Raw genomic sequence first — 17,986 nt, 5'->3', positions numbered from 1 at the left:
TGTGGGACTCCTCATCTCCCTCTCTTTACCTTTCCTCCTCCAATCTGCAGACTTGTAAAATTAGCTCAATGTGTCCACAGCGCCTGGGTTCTTGCTGCATGCTGATGTTGGTGTTGAGCTGGTTTGGGCATATTTAATGAAAACAGAAATTGCTGGGAAAGCCACGCAGGCCTGGCAGCATCTGGGGACAGAAATCAGAGTTGGCATTTCGGGTTGAGTGACCCTTCCTCAGAACAGTTCTGAGGAAGGATCACTCGACCTGAAATGTTATCTCTGATTTCTCTCCACAGATGCTGCCAGGCCTGCGTGGCTTTTCCAGCAACTTCTGTTTTTGTTTCTAATTTACAGCACCTGCAGTTTTTTTTTTCAGTTTTGTTCAGCATATTTAAGCTGATCTCAACATTCAGGTGGGTACATTCAGCCTGCACGTCCCCAGTATTTCCTGTTTTGTTCTTACCTGTCCCAGGCATACAAAGAGAACTCGATAAAAATGATGATCTGAATGGATATCCAACAGGGGAAGGCAGGAATCAATGTTTCTGGCTGTCTTAGCTCTTCCCCTGTGGAACCCAAAGCTACAAGCGTAAATAAGATGGCAAACCAAGCATCTCCTTGAATAAGAGTTTCTAAAATAAATTCACTCACTCAAAGGCAATGTATGTTAAAAGTGTTGTCGCTGAAAAAATAGCTGAGATGCCGCATCCTATATGAGTGATGAAGGTCAGAATCTTTGTATTGAGAGGATCAATGTGTTGTGCAGTTCCTGAGATGTCCTGAAAGTAAAGTAGATAAAATTGTAACCAGAGGCTGTTAACAATGTTATACTTTGTTGAACAGGGTGATGGCTATGCATGAAGAGCTTTCAAAAGAAATGATCCCTGACCAGAGAATAAGCATCAGGTTACAGCTTCTAGTTAACAGCTTCTTCCAAGGATCTGACATGTACATATGGTATTTATTATTCCTCTTCCAAGTTGCCTTTGCACCTTTGAACACAACGAAGGTACAGTGAAATTATCACAGTGGTACAATCGCTGGGCTGTTAAGCCAGAGATCCAGATTGCATTCTGGGGGTAGAGGTTCAAATTTCACCATGGCAAACATGAAATTTGAATTCAATAAAATAGCTGGAGTTAAGAATCTACTGATGACCATGAATCCGTTGACAGGAAAAGCCCATCAGGTTCACAAATGTCCTTTAGAGGAGGAAACAGCCATCCTTACCTGGTCGGGGCTACATGTGACTCCAGACCCACTCCAATATGGTTGACTCTTAATTGCTTTCTGGGCAATTAGGGATGGGCAATAAATGCTGCCTAGACAGTGACACCCTCATCCCATTAATGAATGTTCCTTGCACCATAAGAGATAAGCAGGGGGGTTGTTCCCTCTGGTGGATGAAACTAGGACCAGAGGGCATAGTCTCGAAATAAAGGGGAGAAGATTTAGGACTGAGTTGAGGAGGAATTTCTTCACCCAAAGGGTTGTGAATCTGTGGATGTTGCTGCCCGGTGGAGCTACCTCATTGAATGTTTTTTAAGGCAAATATAGATTGTTGTTCGAACAGTCAAGGAATTAAGAGTTATGGTGAGCGGATAGGTAAGTGGGGCTGAGTCCGTGAAATGATCAGCCATGATCTTACTGAATGTGGAGCAGGCTCGATGGGACAGATGGCCTAGTCCTGCTCCTATTTCTTATGTTCTTATGATTCTAGTGACTCTCATTTGTCAACAGTAGGAAGTCAGGGCTCTTGTGGCACAGTTGTGTTGTCCCTACCTTTGGGTCAATTGAGATCTGCTCCAGAGGAGTATCAGGATATCCCTGAACACACTGATTTGTGAATGTTTATAGCCACTCAATGAGATAACTGGCGATATGTTTTTCTACTCCACTATGGTTCTGTGACCTTTGGCAGATAAACATTAGCTGGTCTAAGAATCAATCGGGCTCACAATATTTTTTGTTATGGGAGGGGACAGCGGGAAGGAAGAGTTTTGTGCGTAACAAGACATGCTTCTTGATATCATTCCTCAGCAGGCTGGCTTTCACACTGAGCCACCCACCCTCACTACCCTTTCTGGGCTGCAATGGTGAGCTGGCTTCCCCAACCCCATTAAATTCTCCAATCATTATAAATGTGTCAAGCAAATCCCCCCCTTATCCATTTTTACTCAGATCAGCCAATCAGAGTTCTTCAAAGCACATTCTGGGTCAATTACATTGTGCAGGAATGAAGATCCCCTCCAAGTAAATTTATCACCATTCCTTCACTGTTACTGGGTCAAAATCCTGGAATTCCGCCTCCCCAAAGGCATTGTGAGTCAATCTGCAGCACATGGACTGCAGCGGTTCAAGAAGGCAGCTCACCACCACCTTCTCAAACGGGCAGCTAGGGATGGGGAAGAAAACCAACGATACCCACATTTCTTGAGCGAATAAAAGAAAGTCACGTACCCAGACCAGAACAGATGAAGGTGGCTCCCTCATTAATATTAAAGGACATTATGGGTTCAATTGGTTTTCGTTCTCTTCTCGCTAACCGTTTGTGGGGGGAAAGCTTACCAGAAGGACTCCAAAGTGTGTGAGATGATCACACAGGCAAATAGTTTCGTTCACACTGGAATCTGAACCTACTCGACAACCTCGAATATTCCAGCCCCCACTGCCATCTACAGGAATAAAGCATCAAACAGAAACAAGATCAAAACTGCAGACAGCATGTTGTTCTCCATTATCCTTGCAATAAAGTCCTAAACACAATTTGCCTTCCCGATTATTTGCTGTACCTCTGTGCTAACGTTTTCTGCCTTCCTTGTATGAGAACATCCCAAATCTTTCTGAACATTAACATTCCAGTGCTTCACTTTTTTTAATGTCTGCTTTTTAATTCTTCTCAACAAAGTGAGTAGCATCACAGCTCACGACATAATGTTCCATTTGACACTCACTTTGTTGCCTACTACTTTAAGCCTGTCTGAATTAGAAGGTGCGGCAGATGAACTGGATTATTGTGATCAGCAATAATGGGAACTGCAGATGCTGGAGAATCCGAGATAATAAAGTGTGGAGCTGGATGGACTCCCCCCACTGCATCCCAAAACCAGCCCAGCTCGTCCCCGCCTCCTTAACCAGTTCTTCCTCTCACGTATCCCCTCCTCCCACCTGAAGCCGCACCTCCATTTCCTACCTACTGACCTCATCCCACCTCCTTGACCTGTCCATCCTCCCCAGATTGACCTATCCCCTCCCCACCTCCCCACCTATACTGTCCTCTCCACCTATCTTCTCCTCTATCCATCTTCGGTTCACCTCCCCTTCTCTCCCTATTTATTTCAGAACTCTCTCCTCATCCCCCTTTTCTGATGAAGGGTCTAGGCCCATGACGTCAGCTTTTGTGCTCCTAAAATGCTGCTTGGCCTGCTGTGTTCATCCAGCTCCACACTTTGTTATCTTGAACTGGATTATTATTTGTTGAGTAATTGTTGTGATCTGAGATCAGACGGAGAGGGTGGCTCAGTGATTAGTGCTGCTGCCCCACAGTGCCAGGGGCCTGGGTTCGATTCCACCCTCGGGCAACTGTGTAGAACTTGCACATTCCCTCTGCGTGTGTGCAGATTTCCTCCAGGTTTCCTCCCACAGTCTGAGGATATGTAGGCATAGGTGGACCGGTCACACTGAATCATCCTCCAATTTCCAAGGATGTCAGGGGGTCCACCATGACAAATTGTCCATAGAGTCTAGGGAGATGCAGTCTGGGTGGAAGAGCCACAGGTAATGCAGGGTTACAGGGATGTGTTGGTCTGGGTGGGATGTTCTTCAGAGGCTTTCTACACCATAGTGATTCTATTTTCAACTTCTAATCAGGAACTCTGAACATTAACCAATGAGTAAAAGCTGACTAGAAACCAAAACCGAGTGAGGTGATTGGTTAGCTCGGTTGGTGATTATATGAAACAGGATGAAATGTGAACAATCTTGCCACTGTTGGCTATGGGATGGCTTATTTTGGAAAAATACCTGTGGTTCTTCAAGACAAGCTGATCCCCATTCCATATCAATTGGTTGCAAAACGATGGCACATAAACATCTTACTTACTCTTCAATGTTAAATCCCAGAAGGCACACTGTGGTTGAATATCCTCCTGTCAAACAACAAGAATTCAGAAAGGCAAGACTATGAGAGATAATGGGAACTGCAGATGCTGGAGATTCCAAGATAATAAAATGTGAGGCTGGATGAACACAGCAGGCCAAGCAGCATCTCAGGAGCACAAAAGCTGACATTTCGGGCCTAGACCCTTCATCAGAGAGGGGGATGGGGGGAGGGAACTGGAATAAATAGGGAGAGAGGAGGAGGCGGACCGAAGATGGAGAGTAAAGAAGATAGGTGGAGAGAGTGTAGGTGGGGAGGTAGGGAGGGGATAGGTCAGTCTAGGGAAGACGGACAGGTCAAGGAGGTGGGATGAGGTTAGTAGGTAGCTGGGGGTGCGGCTTGGGGTGGGAGGAAGGGATGGGTGAGCAGAAGAACCGGTTAGGGAGGCAGAGGCAGGTTGGACTGGTTTTGGGATGCAGTGGGTGGGGGGGAAGAGCTGGGCTGGTTGTGTGGTGCAGTGGGGGGAGGGGATGAACTGGGCTGGTTTAGGGATGTAGTAGGGGAAGGGGAGATTTTGAAACTGGTGAAGTCCACATTGATACCATATGGCTGCAGGGTTCCCAGGCGGAATATGAGTTGCTGTTCCTGCAACCTTCGGGTGGCATCATTGTGGCAGTGCAGGAAATGGACATGTCATCAAGAGAATGGGAGGGGGAGTGGAAATGGTTCGCGACTGGGAGGTGCAGTTGTTTGTTGCGAACTGAGCGGAGGTGTTCTGCAAAGCGGTCCCCAAGCCTCCGCTTGGTTTCCCCAATGTAGAGGAAGCCGCACCGGGTACAGTGGATGCAGTATACCACATTGGCAGATGTGCAGGTGAACCTCTGCTTAATGTGGAATGTCATCTTGGGGCCTGGGATGGGGGAGAGGGAGGAGGTGTGGGGGCAAGTGTAGCATTTCCTGCGGTTGCAGGGGAAGGTGCCGGGTGTGGTGGGGTTGGAGGGCAGTGTGGAGCGAACAAGGGAGTCATGGAGAGAGTGGTCTCTCCGGAAAGCAGACACATCCCTCACACCCCGCCCCCGCCACAACCGCCCCAAGAGGATTCCCCTCGTTCTCACACACCACCCTACCAACCTCCGGATACAACGCATTATCCTCCGACACTTCCGCCATTTACAATCCGACCCCACCACTCAAGACATTTTTCCATCCCCTCCCCTGTCTGCTTTCCGGAGAGACCACTCAAAATCTTTCAAAATCTCCCCTTCCCCTACTACATCCCTAAACCAGCCCAGTTCATCCCCTCCCCCCACTGCACCACACAACCAGCCCAGCTCTTCCCCCCCACCCACTGCATCCCAAAACCAGTCCAACCTGTCTCTGCCTCCCTAACCGGTTCTTCCTCTCACCCATCCCTTCCTCCCACCCCAAGCCGCACCCCCAGCTACCTACTAACCTCATCCCACCTCCTTGACCTGTCCGTCTTCCCTGGACTGACCTATCCCCTCCCTACCTCCCCACCTACACTCTCTCCACCTATCTTCTTTACTCTCCATCTTCGGTCCGCCTCCCCCTCTCTCCCTATTTATTCCAGTTCCCTCCCCCCATCCCCCTCTCTGATGAAGGGTCTAGGCCCGAAACGTCAGCTTTTGTGCTCCTGAGATGCTGCTTGGCCTGCTGTGTTCATCCAGCCTCACATTATAGGCAAGACTATGAGCTGTCAGTGAGACTGAGGCTTTCCATTTACATGACTGTGGCAATCATTTTCTTTACAGAAGCGAACTTGTCATGTTTTACGCTGCCTCTTATAAATTTAGGTTCGCCAAAGTGCTTTACAAACAATTGAAATGAACTCCTGAGATAGCAAGAACTGCAGATGCTGGAGTCAGTGATAACAAGGTGTGGAGCTGGAGGAACACAGCAGGCCGGGCAGCATCAGAGGAGCAGGAAAGCTGGCATTTTGAGTCGGGACCCCTCCCCCATCTCCATTTCTGAAGAAGGGTCCTGACCTGAAACAGCAGCCTTCCTGCTCCTCTGATGCTGCCCGACCTGCTGTGCTCCTCCAGCTCTATTTTGTTATCTGTGAAATGAACTCCTGTTATTTCTACGCACACACAGCATCTATAAACAGCAATCTGATGGTAAGCTGATATTGTGCTACCTAGTGACATTTCTGGAGAGATATATACACACTGACCAGGACATAGGCAGGGAGAACTCCCTTGCTTCTCTTTGGATCTCTGGGTTTGCTCCATATTGGGGAACAAAGACTCCAACAGTGCAGCATTTATTCTGTACTGCACTGGAGTTCCCATCCTGGATTCCACACTGAAGGCAGGGACTAGAACAAACCAACTCCCAACACAAAAGGAGGAGATTGTTATCCACTGAGCCATGGCTGAGACTTGCTTAACTGCTGCACAGCTGCTGAGAATTTCCTCAGAACTCCTCCAGCTGAGTCACTTCAAGTATGTCCGAGCACTCGGTGAAATGGGGGAGCACTCCATGGGGCATACAGCCTCTGGCCTGGGGTTTTCTTTGCGTGGATGCAACATAAAGGGTGAAATGGGGGGAGGAAATGTCTGGTATCTTTTTTGAAGAGGTGTTTAGCAGAGCCATTAAATCACTCACCAGGCATTAACAAGGCCAGTCCCCTTAGCCTTATTAATTGGGGCACTGAGCACAAGAGCAAGGAGGTGACGCTGAATTTGTTCAATATATTTGTTAGGCCTCCACTGGAGTACTGTGTACAGCTGTGGACTCCCTGTCATTGGAAAGATGTGTACGCATTGGAGAGAGTGAAGAAGCAATTCACAAGAATGGTTCCAGGAAGGAGAAACTTCAGTGATGAGGATCGAGTGATGAAGTTGGGGAGAAGAAAGCTAAGAGGAGATAGAAGTTTTCAAAATGGTGAGCCAGCTGGACAAAGTTGACAGGAGAGTCCACTTCCAAAAGGAACAAGAGGGACAGAGGTGCACATTTAAAGTAATGTACAAAAGAAGCAAGGGAGAAGTGAGAAAAAAATAACTTTTCCACTCAGTGAGTAGTTAGAATGTAGAATGTACTGCCTGGAAATGTGGTGGAGGCCAGTCCAATTGAAGCTTTCAAGAGGGGCATTGGATGGTTATTTGGATAAGTATAAAGTATAGGGAAATAAACAAGAGATTAGCGTGAGCTAATGATGCTTATTTAATGAGCCACTGCAGGCATGATGGGCTGAATGGCCTCATTTTGCACCATAACACTTCTGCAATTCTGTGATAAACCTCTGTAAGAACGAGAATCAAACTGACCAGGGATGAAGCAGAGTAATTAAAACAGCCAAATGGAGGGTTATTATGAGCTGAGATGCAGAGTGTCTCAGGTGATGGATTGAGTTTTGATGTCTGGTCTCAGTAACTGGCACAAACCTATAAGCAATGCCAGAATACCATTACAAAAATAATAATGACCTCTAATATTAACAAGAAAAATTCTAAATACTTGCATCAGGAACAAATGCCAATAAAAAGACAATTCAGAGACATGGGTGGGAAAATGGGTTTTGAGGATTTTAACATTGGAAGAGAGATAGGAGAGATGCCAGGAGAATGTTCAAAGCAAAGGCATGAAACTGAAGTCTGCACCCTGGTGGAGTACATACAAGGGAGCTATGAGTGAAAAGTTCTGGCAGTGAAGCACTTGGAAAGAACAAGGGCTGGGAGATATGGAAAGGAAGTGATTTTATATATAAACATTCTGGTCTTCCTGCTAGTGGAAAGACATTGCTAAATTTGAAAGGGTGCAGAAAGGATTTAGAAGGATGTTGCTGGGGTTGGAGGGTTTGAACAGGGAGAGGCTGAATAGGCTGGGACTATTTTCCCTGCAGTGTCGGAGGCTGAGGGGGTAAACTTATGGAGTTTATAAAATCATGAGGGGAGAGGGTAGGGTGAATACTTAAGGGCTTTTGTCCCAGGGTGGGGGAGTCCAAAACAAGAGGACATAGGTTTAAGGGGAGAGGGAAAAGGTGTAAAATGGACCTAAGGGGCAGCTTTTTCTCACAGATGGTACTGCGCGTATGGAATGAGCTGCCAGAGGAAGTGGTGGAGGCTGGTATAGTGACAACATTTAAAAGGCATACAATCGGGTATATGAATAGGAAGGATGAGGTGAATAAAGGCCAAATGCTGGGAAAACGGGACTGGATTAATTTAGGATATCAGGTCAGCATGTACGAGTAGCACTATGCTGTATTATTCTATGACTATATGACAAAATATTGTGGGTCAAAAGGCATCTTAGTGATAATGATATGACAGCCCAACAGACTTAGTGCAGGATAAAATATAAGTAACAGAGTTTTTGGATAAACTGAAATATCTAAACCAATAGAATATGAGAAGGGGAGGTATGGGAATAATGGTACATGGAATTGGCAGAAATTACTGCAAAGATTAGCAAAGATAGGGAGTGTTGTGTGGGGTATACATAGACACCTGTGCTAAATTAGAATTTAAAGCCCAGTCCCAACTCAAATCACCAGAAAATTCAAACTACGTAAATAAATGCTTTACAGCCACAAGACTCCAAATTGAGAGTTTAATAGCATGCTGCAATACTGATAAAATCCTACAGGTGGTGAGGGTGAGATCATGGAATTGACTATTGACAACAGCGACACCACCTGATGATTCCTGGCACTGAATTCACAGCATGTTCCTCCTACAGAAGGTTGTGAGCTGGAATTAAAAGCAGTGTTTGAGACCAATGAAAGGGTTTTGCTGAAGAAAGGAAAGAGAAACTGGTTCCATTGATAGCAGTGTCAGTAACCAGAGGTCACAATCAGGTAATAGCGGGACAAGTAGCAGAGGGGAGATGAGAGGGTCTTTTTCTTTATGAAGTAAATTATTGTGATCAAGAAAATTGTGTCTGAAAGCGGGACAGATGCAGATTCAATAATAGCTTTCAAAAAATGGAATTACATAAATTGAAAGGGTTTTCTGTAGAATGGGCAGGGAAGTGGGACTACTTGAACAATCCTAACAAAGAGCCTGCACTAGTGTGATGGATAGAATGGTATCACCCGTGCTGTAAGATTAAAACACCTTCAGTAGATCAAGGGGAGGATATTACTGGTAAAAAACGTTTTGATATCAATGGTATATAAAGATTGAGTGTTGTCACCTAGTGAAAGGTCTTTTGGGTGGGATGTGGGAGTCACTGGCAGGGCTAGTATTTATTCCCTATCCCTAAATTGTCCAAGAAAGTTTGATGGTGGGCCATCTTATTGGACCATTAGAGCCCATCTGTTTTGAGTGCTCCTGTTAGGGAGAGAGCAATACATGGTCGATACAGTTCCAAGTCAGCCTGTTCCATGACTACAGGTGCTCCACTGTATCTGCTGCCCCTTGTCCTTCAGGAAAATAGAAGTCTCAGGCCAGGAAGGTTTTGTATTAATTCATTCATGGGATGGGGGCATGGCTATCTTGGCCAGCATTTATTGCCCATCACTAATTGCCCAGAGACCAGTTTAAGAATCAGCTGCATTGTGTTTGGGTCTGGAGTCCCATAAAGGCCAGACCAGGTAAGGATGGCAGTTTCCTTTCCTAAAGAATATTACTGACCCAGTTGTGTTTTTGCCAGCAATGGATTGATGGTCATCATTGGATCCCTAATTCCAGATTTTTTTTTTGATCAAATTTAAATTCCAACATCAGCCGTGGCTGATCAAACCAAGCTCCCCAGAACATCACCTAGTTCTCGGGATAATACCACGAGGCCATTGCATCCCCTTGGTGATGTGTTGCTGCAGGCATTTTGTAGACAGTACACACTGCTGCCACTGTGTGTGGATGGTGGAGGGAGTGGATACTTGTGGATGTGGTGCCAATCAAGCGGCTGCTTTGTCCTGGATGATGTTGAGCTTCTTGAGTGTTGTAGGGGCTGCACCCATCCAGGCAAGTGGGGAGCATGCCATCACACTCCTGACTTGTGCCTTGTAGATGGGGGACAAGCTTTGGGGAGTCAGGAGGCAAATTACTCGCTGCAGAATTCCTAGATTCTGATCTGTTCCTATAGCCATGGTATTTATATGGCTAGTCTAATTCAGTTTCTGGTCAACAGCAACTCCTATGATGTTGATACTGGGGGAATTCAGTGATGGTAAAGCCACTGAACGTCAAGGGATTTGTGCCTCGCAGAGAGGGTGAATAGAGAGGGAAAACAGGAACTGAGTCATTCACTAGAAAGTTCAACATTTCTGACCTGTTATTTCAAGCTCAATATTTATAAGACTGGTGCAGTTAAGCTTATAGTTAATGGTACTATCAGAGATATAGACGATAGAAACTGATCATACCTCATGCTGCCTGTGTTTAATTCGGATCTTGATTGGGTCAGAGAGGTTGCTGATGCTGATATTTCCCACACTGCTGGCAATCACAAAACTCAGGAGTTTAAATGCTCCTGAATCCTATTAGATTAGACAAGAATAACTCGAGTGAGACTCAAAATATTGCAGAAATTTCAGAGGTCGGTGGGAATATGGAATAATCAGACCAGGCACAATCTTATTGAATGACAGACCATAAGACCATGAAATATAGAAGCAGAATTAGGCCATTCAGTACATCAAGTCAGTTCTGCCAATCGATCATGGCTGACATTTCCTCAATCCCAATCTCCTGCCTTCTTCCCATAACCCTTGATCCCATTGCTAATCAAGAACCTATCTTTCTCTGTCTTAAACACACTCAATGACTTTGCCTCCACAGTCTCTGTGGCAATGAGTTCCACAGATTCACCACCCTCTAGCTGAAGAAATTCCTCCTCATCTCAGGTCTAAAATGTTGCCCCTTCACTCTGAGGCTATGCCCTCGGGCCCCAGTATCTCCTACTGGTGGAAACATATACTCCATGTCCACACTATCTAGGTATCTCAGTATTCTGCAAATTTCAATAAGATCCCCTCTGTCCTTCCAAACTCCAACATGTACAGGCCCACAATCCTTGACAGCTGCTCATATGACTGGCCCTTCATCCCTGGGATTATTCTTGGGAACCTCCTCTAGAACCCCTCCAAGGCAGGTACTTCCTTCCTTAGATACAGGGCTCAAAACTGTACACAATATTCCAAATGTGGTCTAATCAGATCCTAGTACACCTTCAGTAATACATCCCTGTCCTGTATTCTAGCCTTCTTGAAACGAATGTGAACATTGCAGTCACCTTCCTGACTGCCAAGTGAACCTGCATGTTAACCTTAAGAAAATCCTGAACTGGGACTCTCAAGTCCCTTTGTGCTTAAGATTTCTGAGGCCTTTCCCCATTAGAAAATAGTTTACGTCTCTATTCTTCCTACCAAAGTGCACCAGCTCACATTTTCCAACATGGTATTCCAGCTCCAGCTCCATTCCTCCAGCTCTACACTGTGTTACAGTCATGGACTCATCTTATTCAACATACTTCTGTGTAAATTCTGGCAGAAGAGCAGGCTCAAGGAGCCAAATGGCCACTTCTGTTCCTAATTTGTATGTTCACACGTATCTCTCTGTTTTCACAGTGATGGAAGGTAAGAAGAAACACGATTCCGACTCCTGATTTCTATCCAGTGCCCTATCCCAACAAACAGTGGTCACCAATCTATCCCATGGTTCCATGGATGAGAGATAGGATGGGTAACTGTACCTTTGTCACCAATCAGGAGACAACAGAAGGAGACAGTAGCATCAGGAAAGGAGGAGCTGAGAATTGGTGACAAAGATGTAGTGGTGAGGGGATGCTGGGGGAATCTACCTTCCCGCGCAATGCTTGTCACGTAGACATGCCAAGTAGAGGTCCCTTGCCTGAAAGAGTCCTGTTTTACTGAAGAAAGCAAACTGAGTCCTCGACACCAGGCTGAGCTCATCAGCTGTCAGACGCTCGAAAAGGCCAGGGGGCAACTCGATTCCTGCCAGGGCCTCACCATGTGGATCCCCATCAAAATTAGGCTGCAGATGAGAACGGTGGAGACATTAACGCTATTGCGACAACAGAGGGGGGCACAGCCTGTAACCACATCATCCAAACCCAACCCTTCTCCCCACCACATCAAGAGGGGATAGGAACCGGGTTACTATAGGTACTTCAGTCAAATTGGCCAGTTATGTTCTGACACCTCCTGAGCAGGGGAAACTTGAACCCGGGCCTTCTGGCTCAGAAGGAGGGATGCTACCACTGCACCTGAAATGTTGCTGTAAGATTATACTGATCATTACAGTGATGCTCCTGAAGCATACGTGGTCTGGTGATAGAGTCAGAGAGTTATACAGCAAGGAAACAAGCCCTTTGTTCCATTTCGTCCATGCTAACCAAGTTTCCCAAAATAAACTAGTCCCACTTACCTGTTGTTGTGAAGTTGGGTAGAGTACTTATGGTTTTGGAGCCAGGTGATTGTAAAATAGCTGGGAAAGTATTGTGTGGTCACTTTAAAAGAAGATTTTTTTCTATGCTTAGAGATGTAAAATGGATGTCTGTGATCCACAGTGCAAGTGCACAGAGACCACGCGAATTGAAACAGTTCTGTTGAAAGGTTGTACAGTTAGCAGGCCAAGCAATGGTTTTATTTTGTTACTAAGACAGCAAGTTTTTGAATTTAGCCAATCAATTTGAACCAGGCACTTAGATACCAAAAACCAATTCAATTTAAATCTGAGATAATGGGAACTGCAGATGCTGGAGAATTCCAAGATAATAAAATGTGAGGCTGGATGAACACAGCAGGCCAAGCAGCATCTCAGGAGCACAAAAGCTGACGTTTCGGGCCTAGACCCTTCATCAGAGAGGGGGATGGGATGAGGGTTCTGAAATAAATAGGGAGAGAGGGGGAGGCGGACTGAAGATGGAGAGTAAAGAAGATAGGTGGAGAGAGTGTAGGTGGGGAGGTAGGGAGGGGATAGGTCAGTCCAGGGAAGACGGACACGTCAAGGAGGTGGGATGAGGTTAGTAGGTAGCTGGGGGTGCGGCTTGGGGTGGGAGGAAGGGATGGGTGAGAGGAAGAACCGGTTAGGGAGGCAGAGACAGGTTGGACTGGTTTTGGGATGCAGTGGGTGGGGGGGAAGAGCTGGGCTGGTTGTGTGGTGCAGTGGGGGGAGGGGACGAACTGGGCTGGTTTAGGGATGCAGTAGGAGAAGGGGAGATTTTGAAACTGGTGAAGTCCACATTGATACCATTAGGCTGCAGGGTTCCCAGGCGGAATATGAGTTGCTGTTCCTGCAACCTTTGGGTGGCATCATTGTGGCACTGCAGGAGGCCCATGATGGACATGTCATCTAGAGAATGGGAGGGGGAGTGGAAATGGTTTGCGACTGGGAGGTGCAGTTGTTTGTTGCGGACTGAGCGGAGGTGTTCTGCAAAGCGGTCCCCAAGCCTCCGCTTGGTTTCCCCAATGTAGAGGAAGCCGCACCGGGTACAGTGGATGCAGTATACCACATTGGCAGATGTGCAGGTGAACCTCTGCTTAATGTGGAATGTCATCTTGGGGCCTGGGATGGGGGTGAGGGAGGAGGTGTGGGGACAAGTGTAGCATTTCCTGCGGTTGCAGGGGAAGGTGCCGGGTGTGGTGGGGTTGGAGGGCAGTGTGGAGCGAACAAGGGAGTCACGGAGAGAGTGGTCTCTCCGGAAAGCTGACAGGGGAGGGGATGGAAAAATGTCTTGGGTGGTGGGGTCGGATTGTAAATGGCGGAAGTGTCGGAGGATAATGCGTTGTATCCGGAGGTTGGTAGGGTGGTGTGTGAGAACGAGGGGGATCCTCTTGGGGCGGTTGTGGCGGGGGCGGGGTGTGAGGGATGTGTTGCGGGAAATACGGGAGACGCGGTCAAGGGCGTTCTCGATCACTGTGGGGGGAAAGTTGCGGTCCTTGAAGAACTTGGACATCTGGGATGTGCGGGAGTGGAATGTCTTATCGTGGGAGCAGATGCGGCGGAGGCGGAGGAATTGGGAATAGGGGATGGAATTTTTGCAGGAGGGTGGGTGGGAGGAGGTGTATTCCAGGTAGCTGTGGGAGTCGGTGGGCTTGAAATGGACATCAGTTACAAGCTGGTTGCCTGAGATGGAGACTGAGAGGTCCAGGAAGGTGAGGGATGTGCTGGAGATGGCCCAGGTGAGCTGAAGGTTGGGGTGGAAGGTGTTGGTGAAGTGGATGAACTGTTCGAGCTCCTCTGGGGAGCAAGATTGACAACATAGGACCAATCCTTGTATAAGAAATTGATACATCATTAAGGATATAAAAGAAGAGGACAGTTGGACAAAGACAGGAGAGCTCATTGCCACAAAAACAGAAGCTGCTGGAAAAGCTCAACTGGTCTGGCAGCATCTGTGAAGAAAAAGTCAGAGTTAATGTTTTGGGTCCAGTGACCCTTCCTCAGAACTAGAGCACCTGGAGGAAACCCACACAGACACAGGGAGAATGTGCAAACACCGCACAGACAGTCACCCGAGGCTGGAATCAAACCCAGGTCCCTGGCGCCGTGAGGCTGCAGTGCTAATCACTGAGCTACCAGCAATGAGACTGACACCTATCTTACTCTCTGAAATGGCCGAACAATGCTTTGCAACAAGGTGACTCACCATCAATTTTCTAAGAGCAATTCCTAATGGGTGGCAAACATTGACTTCCACTGAATTAAAAATAAACATTTGCGATGAGTGATGTCCTATTCTTGTCACACAGTGCCTTACCTCCAGCTCCGAGTCTCCATTCTGAGATGCCACACTGAAGGAAGTGCCAGTGTAATTTGTAGAGTTGACAGCAGAGATCCCTATGGCTACGTTTGGGGTGCTGATACTCACTGAAGGCCCACTGAAGATCATCTTGACAGTCAATGCATCTAGGGTCCTCAAAGCCCTATGCATAAAAGAAAACTAGTCAGACCACAGCTGGAATACTGCGAACAATTTTGAGCCCCTTATCGAAGAAAGCTATTCTGTCATTGAAGGAAGTCCAGAGGAGGTTCACTCAGCTGATACGAGGTACACAGGGACTCTCTTATGTGGAGAGTTTCAGTAGGTTGAGCCCGTCTTCCTTGGAGTTTAGAAGAATGAGAGGTGAGCTTATTGAAACATACAAGATTCTTCAGGGACTTGACAGGGTCAATGTGGAAAGGTTATTTAACCTTGTGGGAGAGGCTCAGCCGAGAAGGCATCATCTCAGAGTAAAGGGATGCCCATTTATGACAGAGATTAGGAGGGGTTTCTTCTCTCAGTGGGCAGTGGATCTGTGGAATTTGTGACCGCAAAATGCTGTTGATGTTGGGTTGTTAAGTATAATCCAAGTCTGAGGTAGGTACATTTATAATCAAGAGCAGAATCAAGGGTTATGGGGAAAAGGCAGGAATGTGGAGGTGAGGATACTCAGATCATGATTTTTTTGAAGACAGACTTGATGGGCTGAATGGTCTACTTCTGCTCCTACATATAAAACATAAGGCAAAAATATGACGAGGTTTGTGATTACAGTATCGACTCAGCTGGGTAGGTAGCGAGTTACAGTCCCTATCTGGAGAATTGAGCATCAGGTACAGGTGAGGACTCTTAGTGAGGTATTGTGCCAATGCTGTACTGGCAGAGATGATGTCCTTCTGATAAGATGTGTATCCTCTCTGATGGGCCTCAAAAGATCCCAAAGCATTATTTCAATAAATTAGAGGGCTTTGATCCCTTTGCTGCCACATGAGAGCTTGCTGTGCACAGGCTAACAGCAGCGTTTCCCCGCTACATAAATGTATGTCATACTCTGAGCATATGTGTGTGTGTGTTGTGTATCTGTGCTTGTGTCTGTGTGTTTGTACGCATGTATCTATGTGTGCGTATGTGTGTGCGCGTGTGTGTGTGTATGTGTGTGTGTGCGCGTGTGTTTGTGTACATCTCTGTGTGAGTCTGGTTGTGTGCAAGTGTATGTGTCTATTTTTGCGTGTGCATGCACGTCTGTCTGTCTGTGTGTGTGTGTATGTGTGCGCGTGTGTGTATGTCTGTGTGTGTGCACACGTGTGCAGGCATGTGCATGTGTGACTGTGTGCGAAATGAAAGAGGGCAAGAAAATTCCAACAATGGGAAGGAATTAGATAGGCCATGCTGGGGCTGGTCATATCTCCTGCAGCTCCTCAATCAGAAGAGGTGTGAGTACAAACAAATAGATTACAGTTCCCACCGGGAGACAGTACTCACACTTGGGAAGATGTGGCCAGTGCCTCATCTGAGCTTGAAAGGATATTGGACAGAACTGTCAGCACTGTGGATGCCAAGGTGGAGTTGATATCCGACACGATCACAATCTGATTCAGAGTCTCCACTAGCTTAACCACTTGATCCTGGGTGAGATTCCCATCCGCAGAGAAATCGAGGAGCTGACTGGCCACTTCTGCTGCGTTGTCTGCGGGAGGTGACCGAGGAAAGAAGGGTTACAAAGGATTATAGCTGAACAGCAGCAGAGGAAGGGCAGCACAGGATTCTGGAAGATCTCTCGGAGATAGCGAGAACTGCTGATGCTGGAGTCAGAAATAACACAGTGGAGGGGCATAGCAGGGCAGATTTCTGAAGAAGGATCCCGACCTGAAATGTCAGCTTTCCTGCTTCTCCGATGCTGCCTGGCCAGCTGTGTTTCTCCAGCTCCACACTGTGTTACTCTGGAAGTTCTGTTGGGAACACCTCTCAAATTCACCTCAACCACAGCAACAAGCTTCACATTGAAATGTTTACAAATCTATGCAGGGCTCATGTGAGCACTTCAACATGCTACATGTACGTAGACAGTTTTAATCGACCTGTTCAGGCACACCTCTGGTGCAGTTTGCATGTATAAGGCACTTGCACCTTATTCCCAGAGGGTCATTTAGGAGAGACAACTGGTAGTGTGTTTAACCTGAGAGTCATCACGTCTCAGGTGAGGGAGAGGCTGAGAAGGAGAGTCCTTCGCAGTAACCTTCACCAGGAATAGCAACTGAACCCATGCTGTTGGCATCACTGTGCATCACCAAATAGCCATCCAAGCTGACTAAGCCCCAGTTTGTACTTATCTACCTTAGTGGAACAGTACATAGCACACTGTGAGTGCTTCTATATGGTATTCTGATGTATCTAGAGACTGTGTCTGACATGGCTATAGGATCTTCATCAACACTGTTAGTGAAGCAACCCATCCTTGACCGTACTGCAAGCTGGTCACTATTAGTGGTTGGTGATGAATGAAACTGTTGGGGAATGGATACTGATGGGAAGTTATTGTGGGATAATGGAGGGCCCAATCATATTGGATTTTCAGGAACTATTCTTGTTCAGGGGCAAGCGTGACTCTGGACCGCCTCCTGACTGCTCTCCGACAAGCGTATGTTTACAATCCTAGGAATCCTCCAATATCGTCCAGATGGGGGAGTGATAGGGGAGGAGGTCGTGATCTCGTGGTAATCCTACTGAAAGACCAGTCGAGATCAATCATGTTGTGCAGACATGGGATCAAATCCAAATTACATCAATTTATGCTCCATTCATGAATCAGGGCTTTGAGGCTAATCTCAGTGATGGTGATTTGTGAGACTTTCGCCAGTTATTGTAAATGAATGGTTCACTAACAGGTCTGAGAGAAGGGAAATCTGCAGTCCTTACCCAGTCTGGCCTACATGCGACTCCAGACCCACAGTAATATGGTTGGCTATTAACTGCCCTCAGAAAGGGCTCAAGCAAAACAAGAAGGGGGTGGGTGGCTAACAACAATGGATGAAGAATGCTATTCAGCTACCAGGGCTTCACAATATAGACTGATCCTACCCTTGATCAGATTGGTCAATAGTAATCAGCAGTAATAACTGATATTGTTCACTCCTCCCTAACCCAATTTTGTATTCAAGTCTTACTATTGGGCCTACCACAGATCCACATGGGATCTTC

General features: G+C 46.7%; 1 protein-coding gene across 5 annotated transcripts in view; it reads right to left on the bottom strand.

Moving 5' to 3' along the window:
• Positions 1–17,986, bottom strand: part of adgrg6 (adhesion G protein-coupled receptor G6) — a 131,652-nt gene that overhangs the window by 27,080 nt on the left and 86,586 nt on the right. For all 5 annotated transcript variants that reach the window (XM_059648750.1, XM_048535908.2, XM_048535910.2 and 2 more), the window contains 7 exons: positions 16,271–16,475; positions 14,786–14,951; positions 11,914–12,057; positions 10,428–10,541; positions 4,097–4,142; positions 2,563–2,669; positions 646–773 (listed from right to left, as the gene is read on the bottom strand). In XM_059648750.1, the coding sequence (XP_059504733.1) occupies positions 646–773; positions 2,563–2,669; positions 4,097–4,142; positions 10,428–10,541; positions 11,914–12,057; positions 14,786–14,951; positions 16,271–16,475 (910 nt within the window). The remainder of the gene's footprint in view (positions 1–645; positions 774–2,562; positions 2,670–4,096; positions 4,143–10,427; positions 10,542–11,913; positions 12,058–14,785; positions 14,952–16,270; positions 16,476–17,986) is intronic.

This window comes from Stegostoma tigrinum, chromosome 9 (genome assembly GCF_030684315.1).
Source record: "Stegostoma tigrinum isolate sSteTig4 chromosome 9, sSteTig4.hap1, whole genome shotgun sequence".
NCBI classification, from domain to species: Eukaryota; Metazoa; Chordata; class Chondrichthyes; order Orectolobiformes; family Stegostomatidae; genus Stegostoma; species Stegostoma tigrinum.
This window is presented reverse-complemented; position numbering and strand designations above follow the sequence as displayed.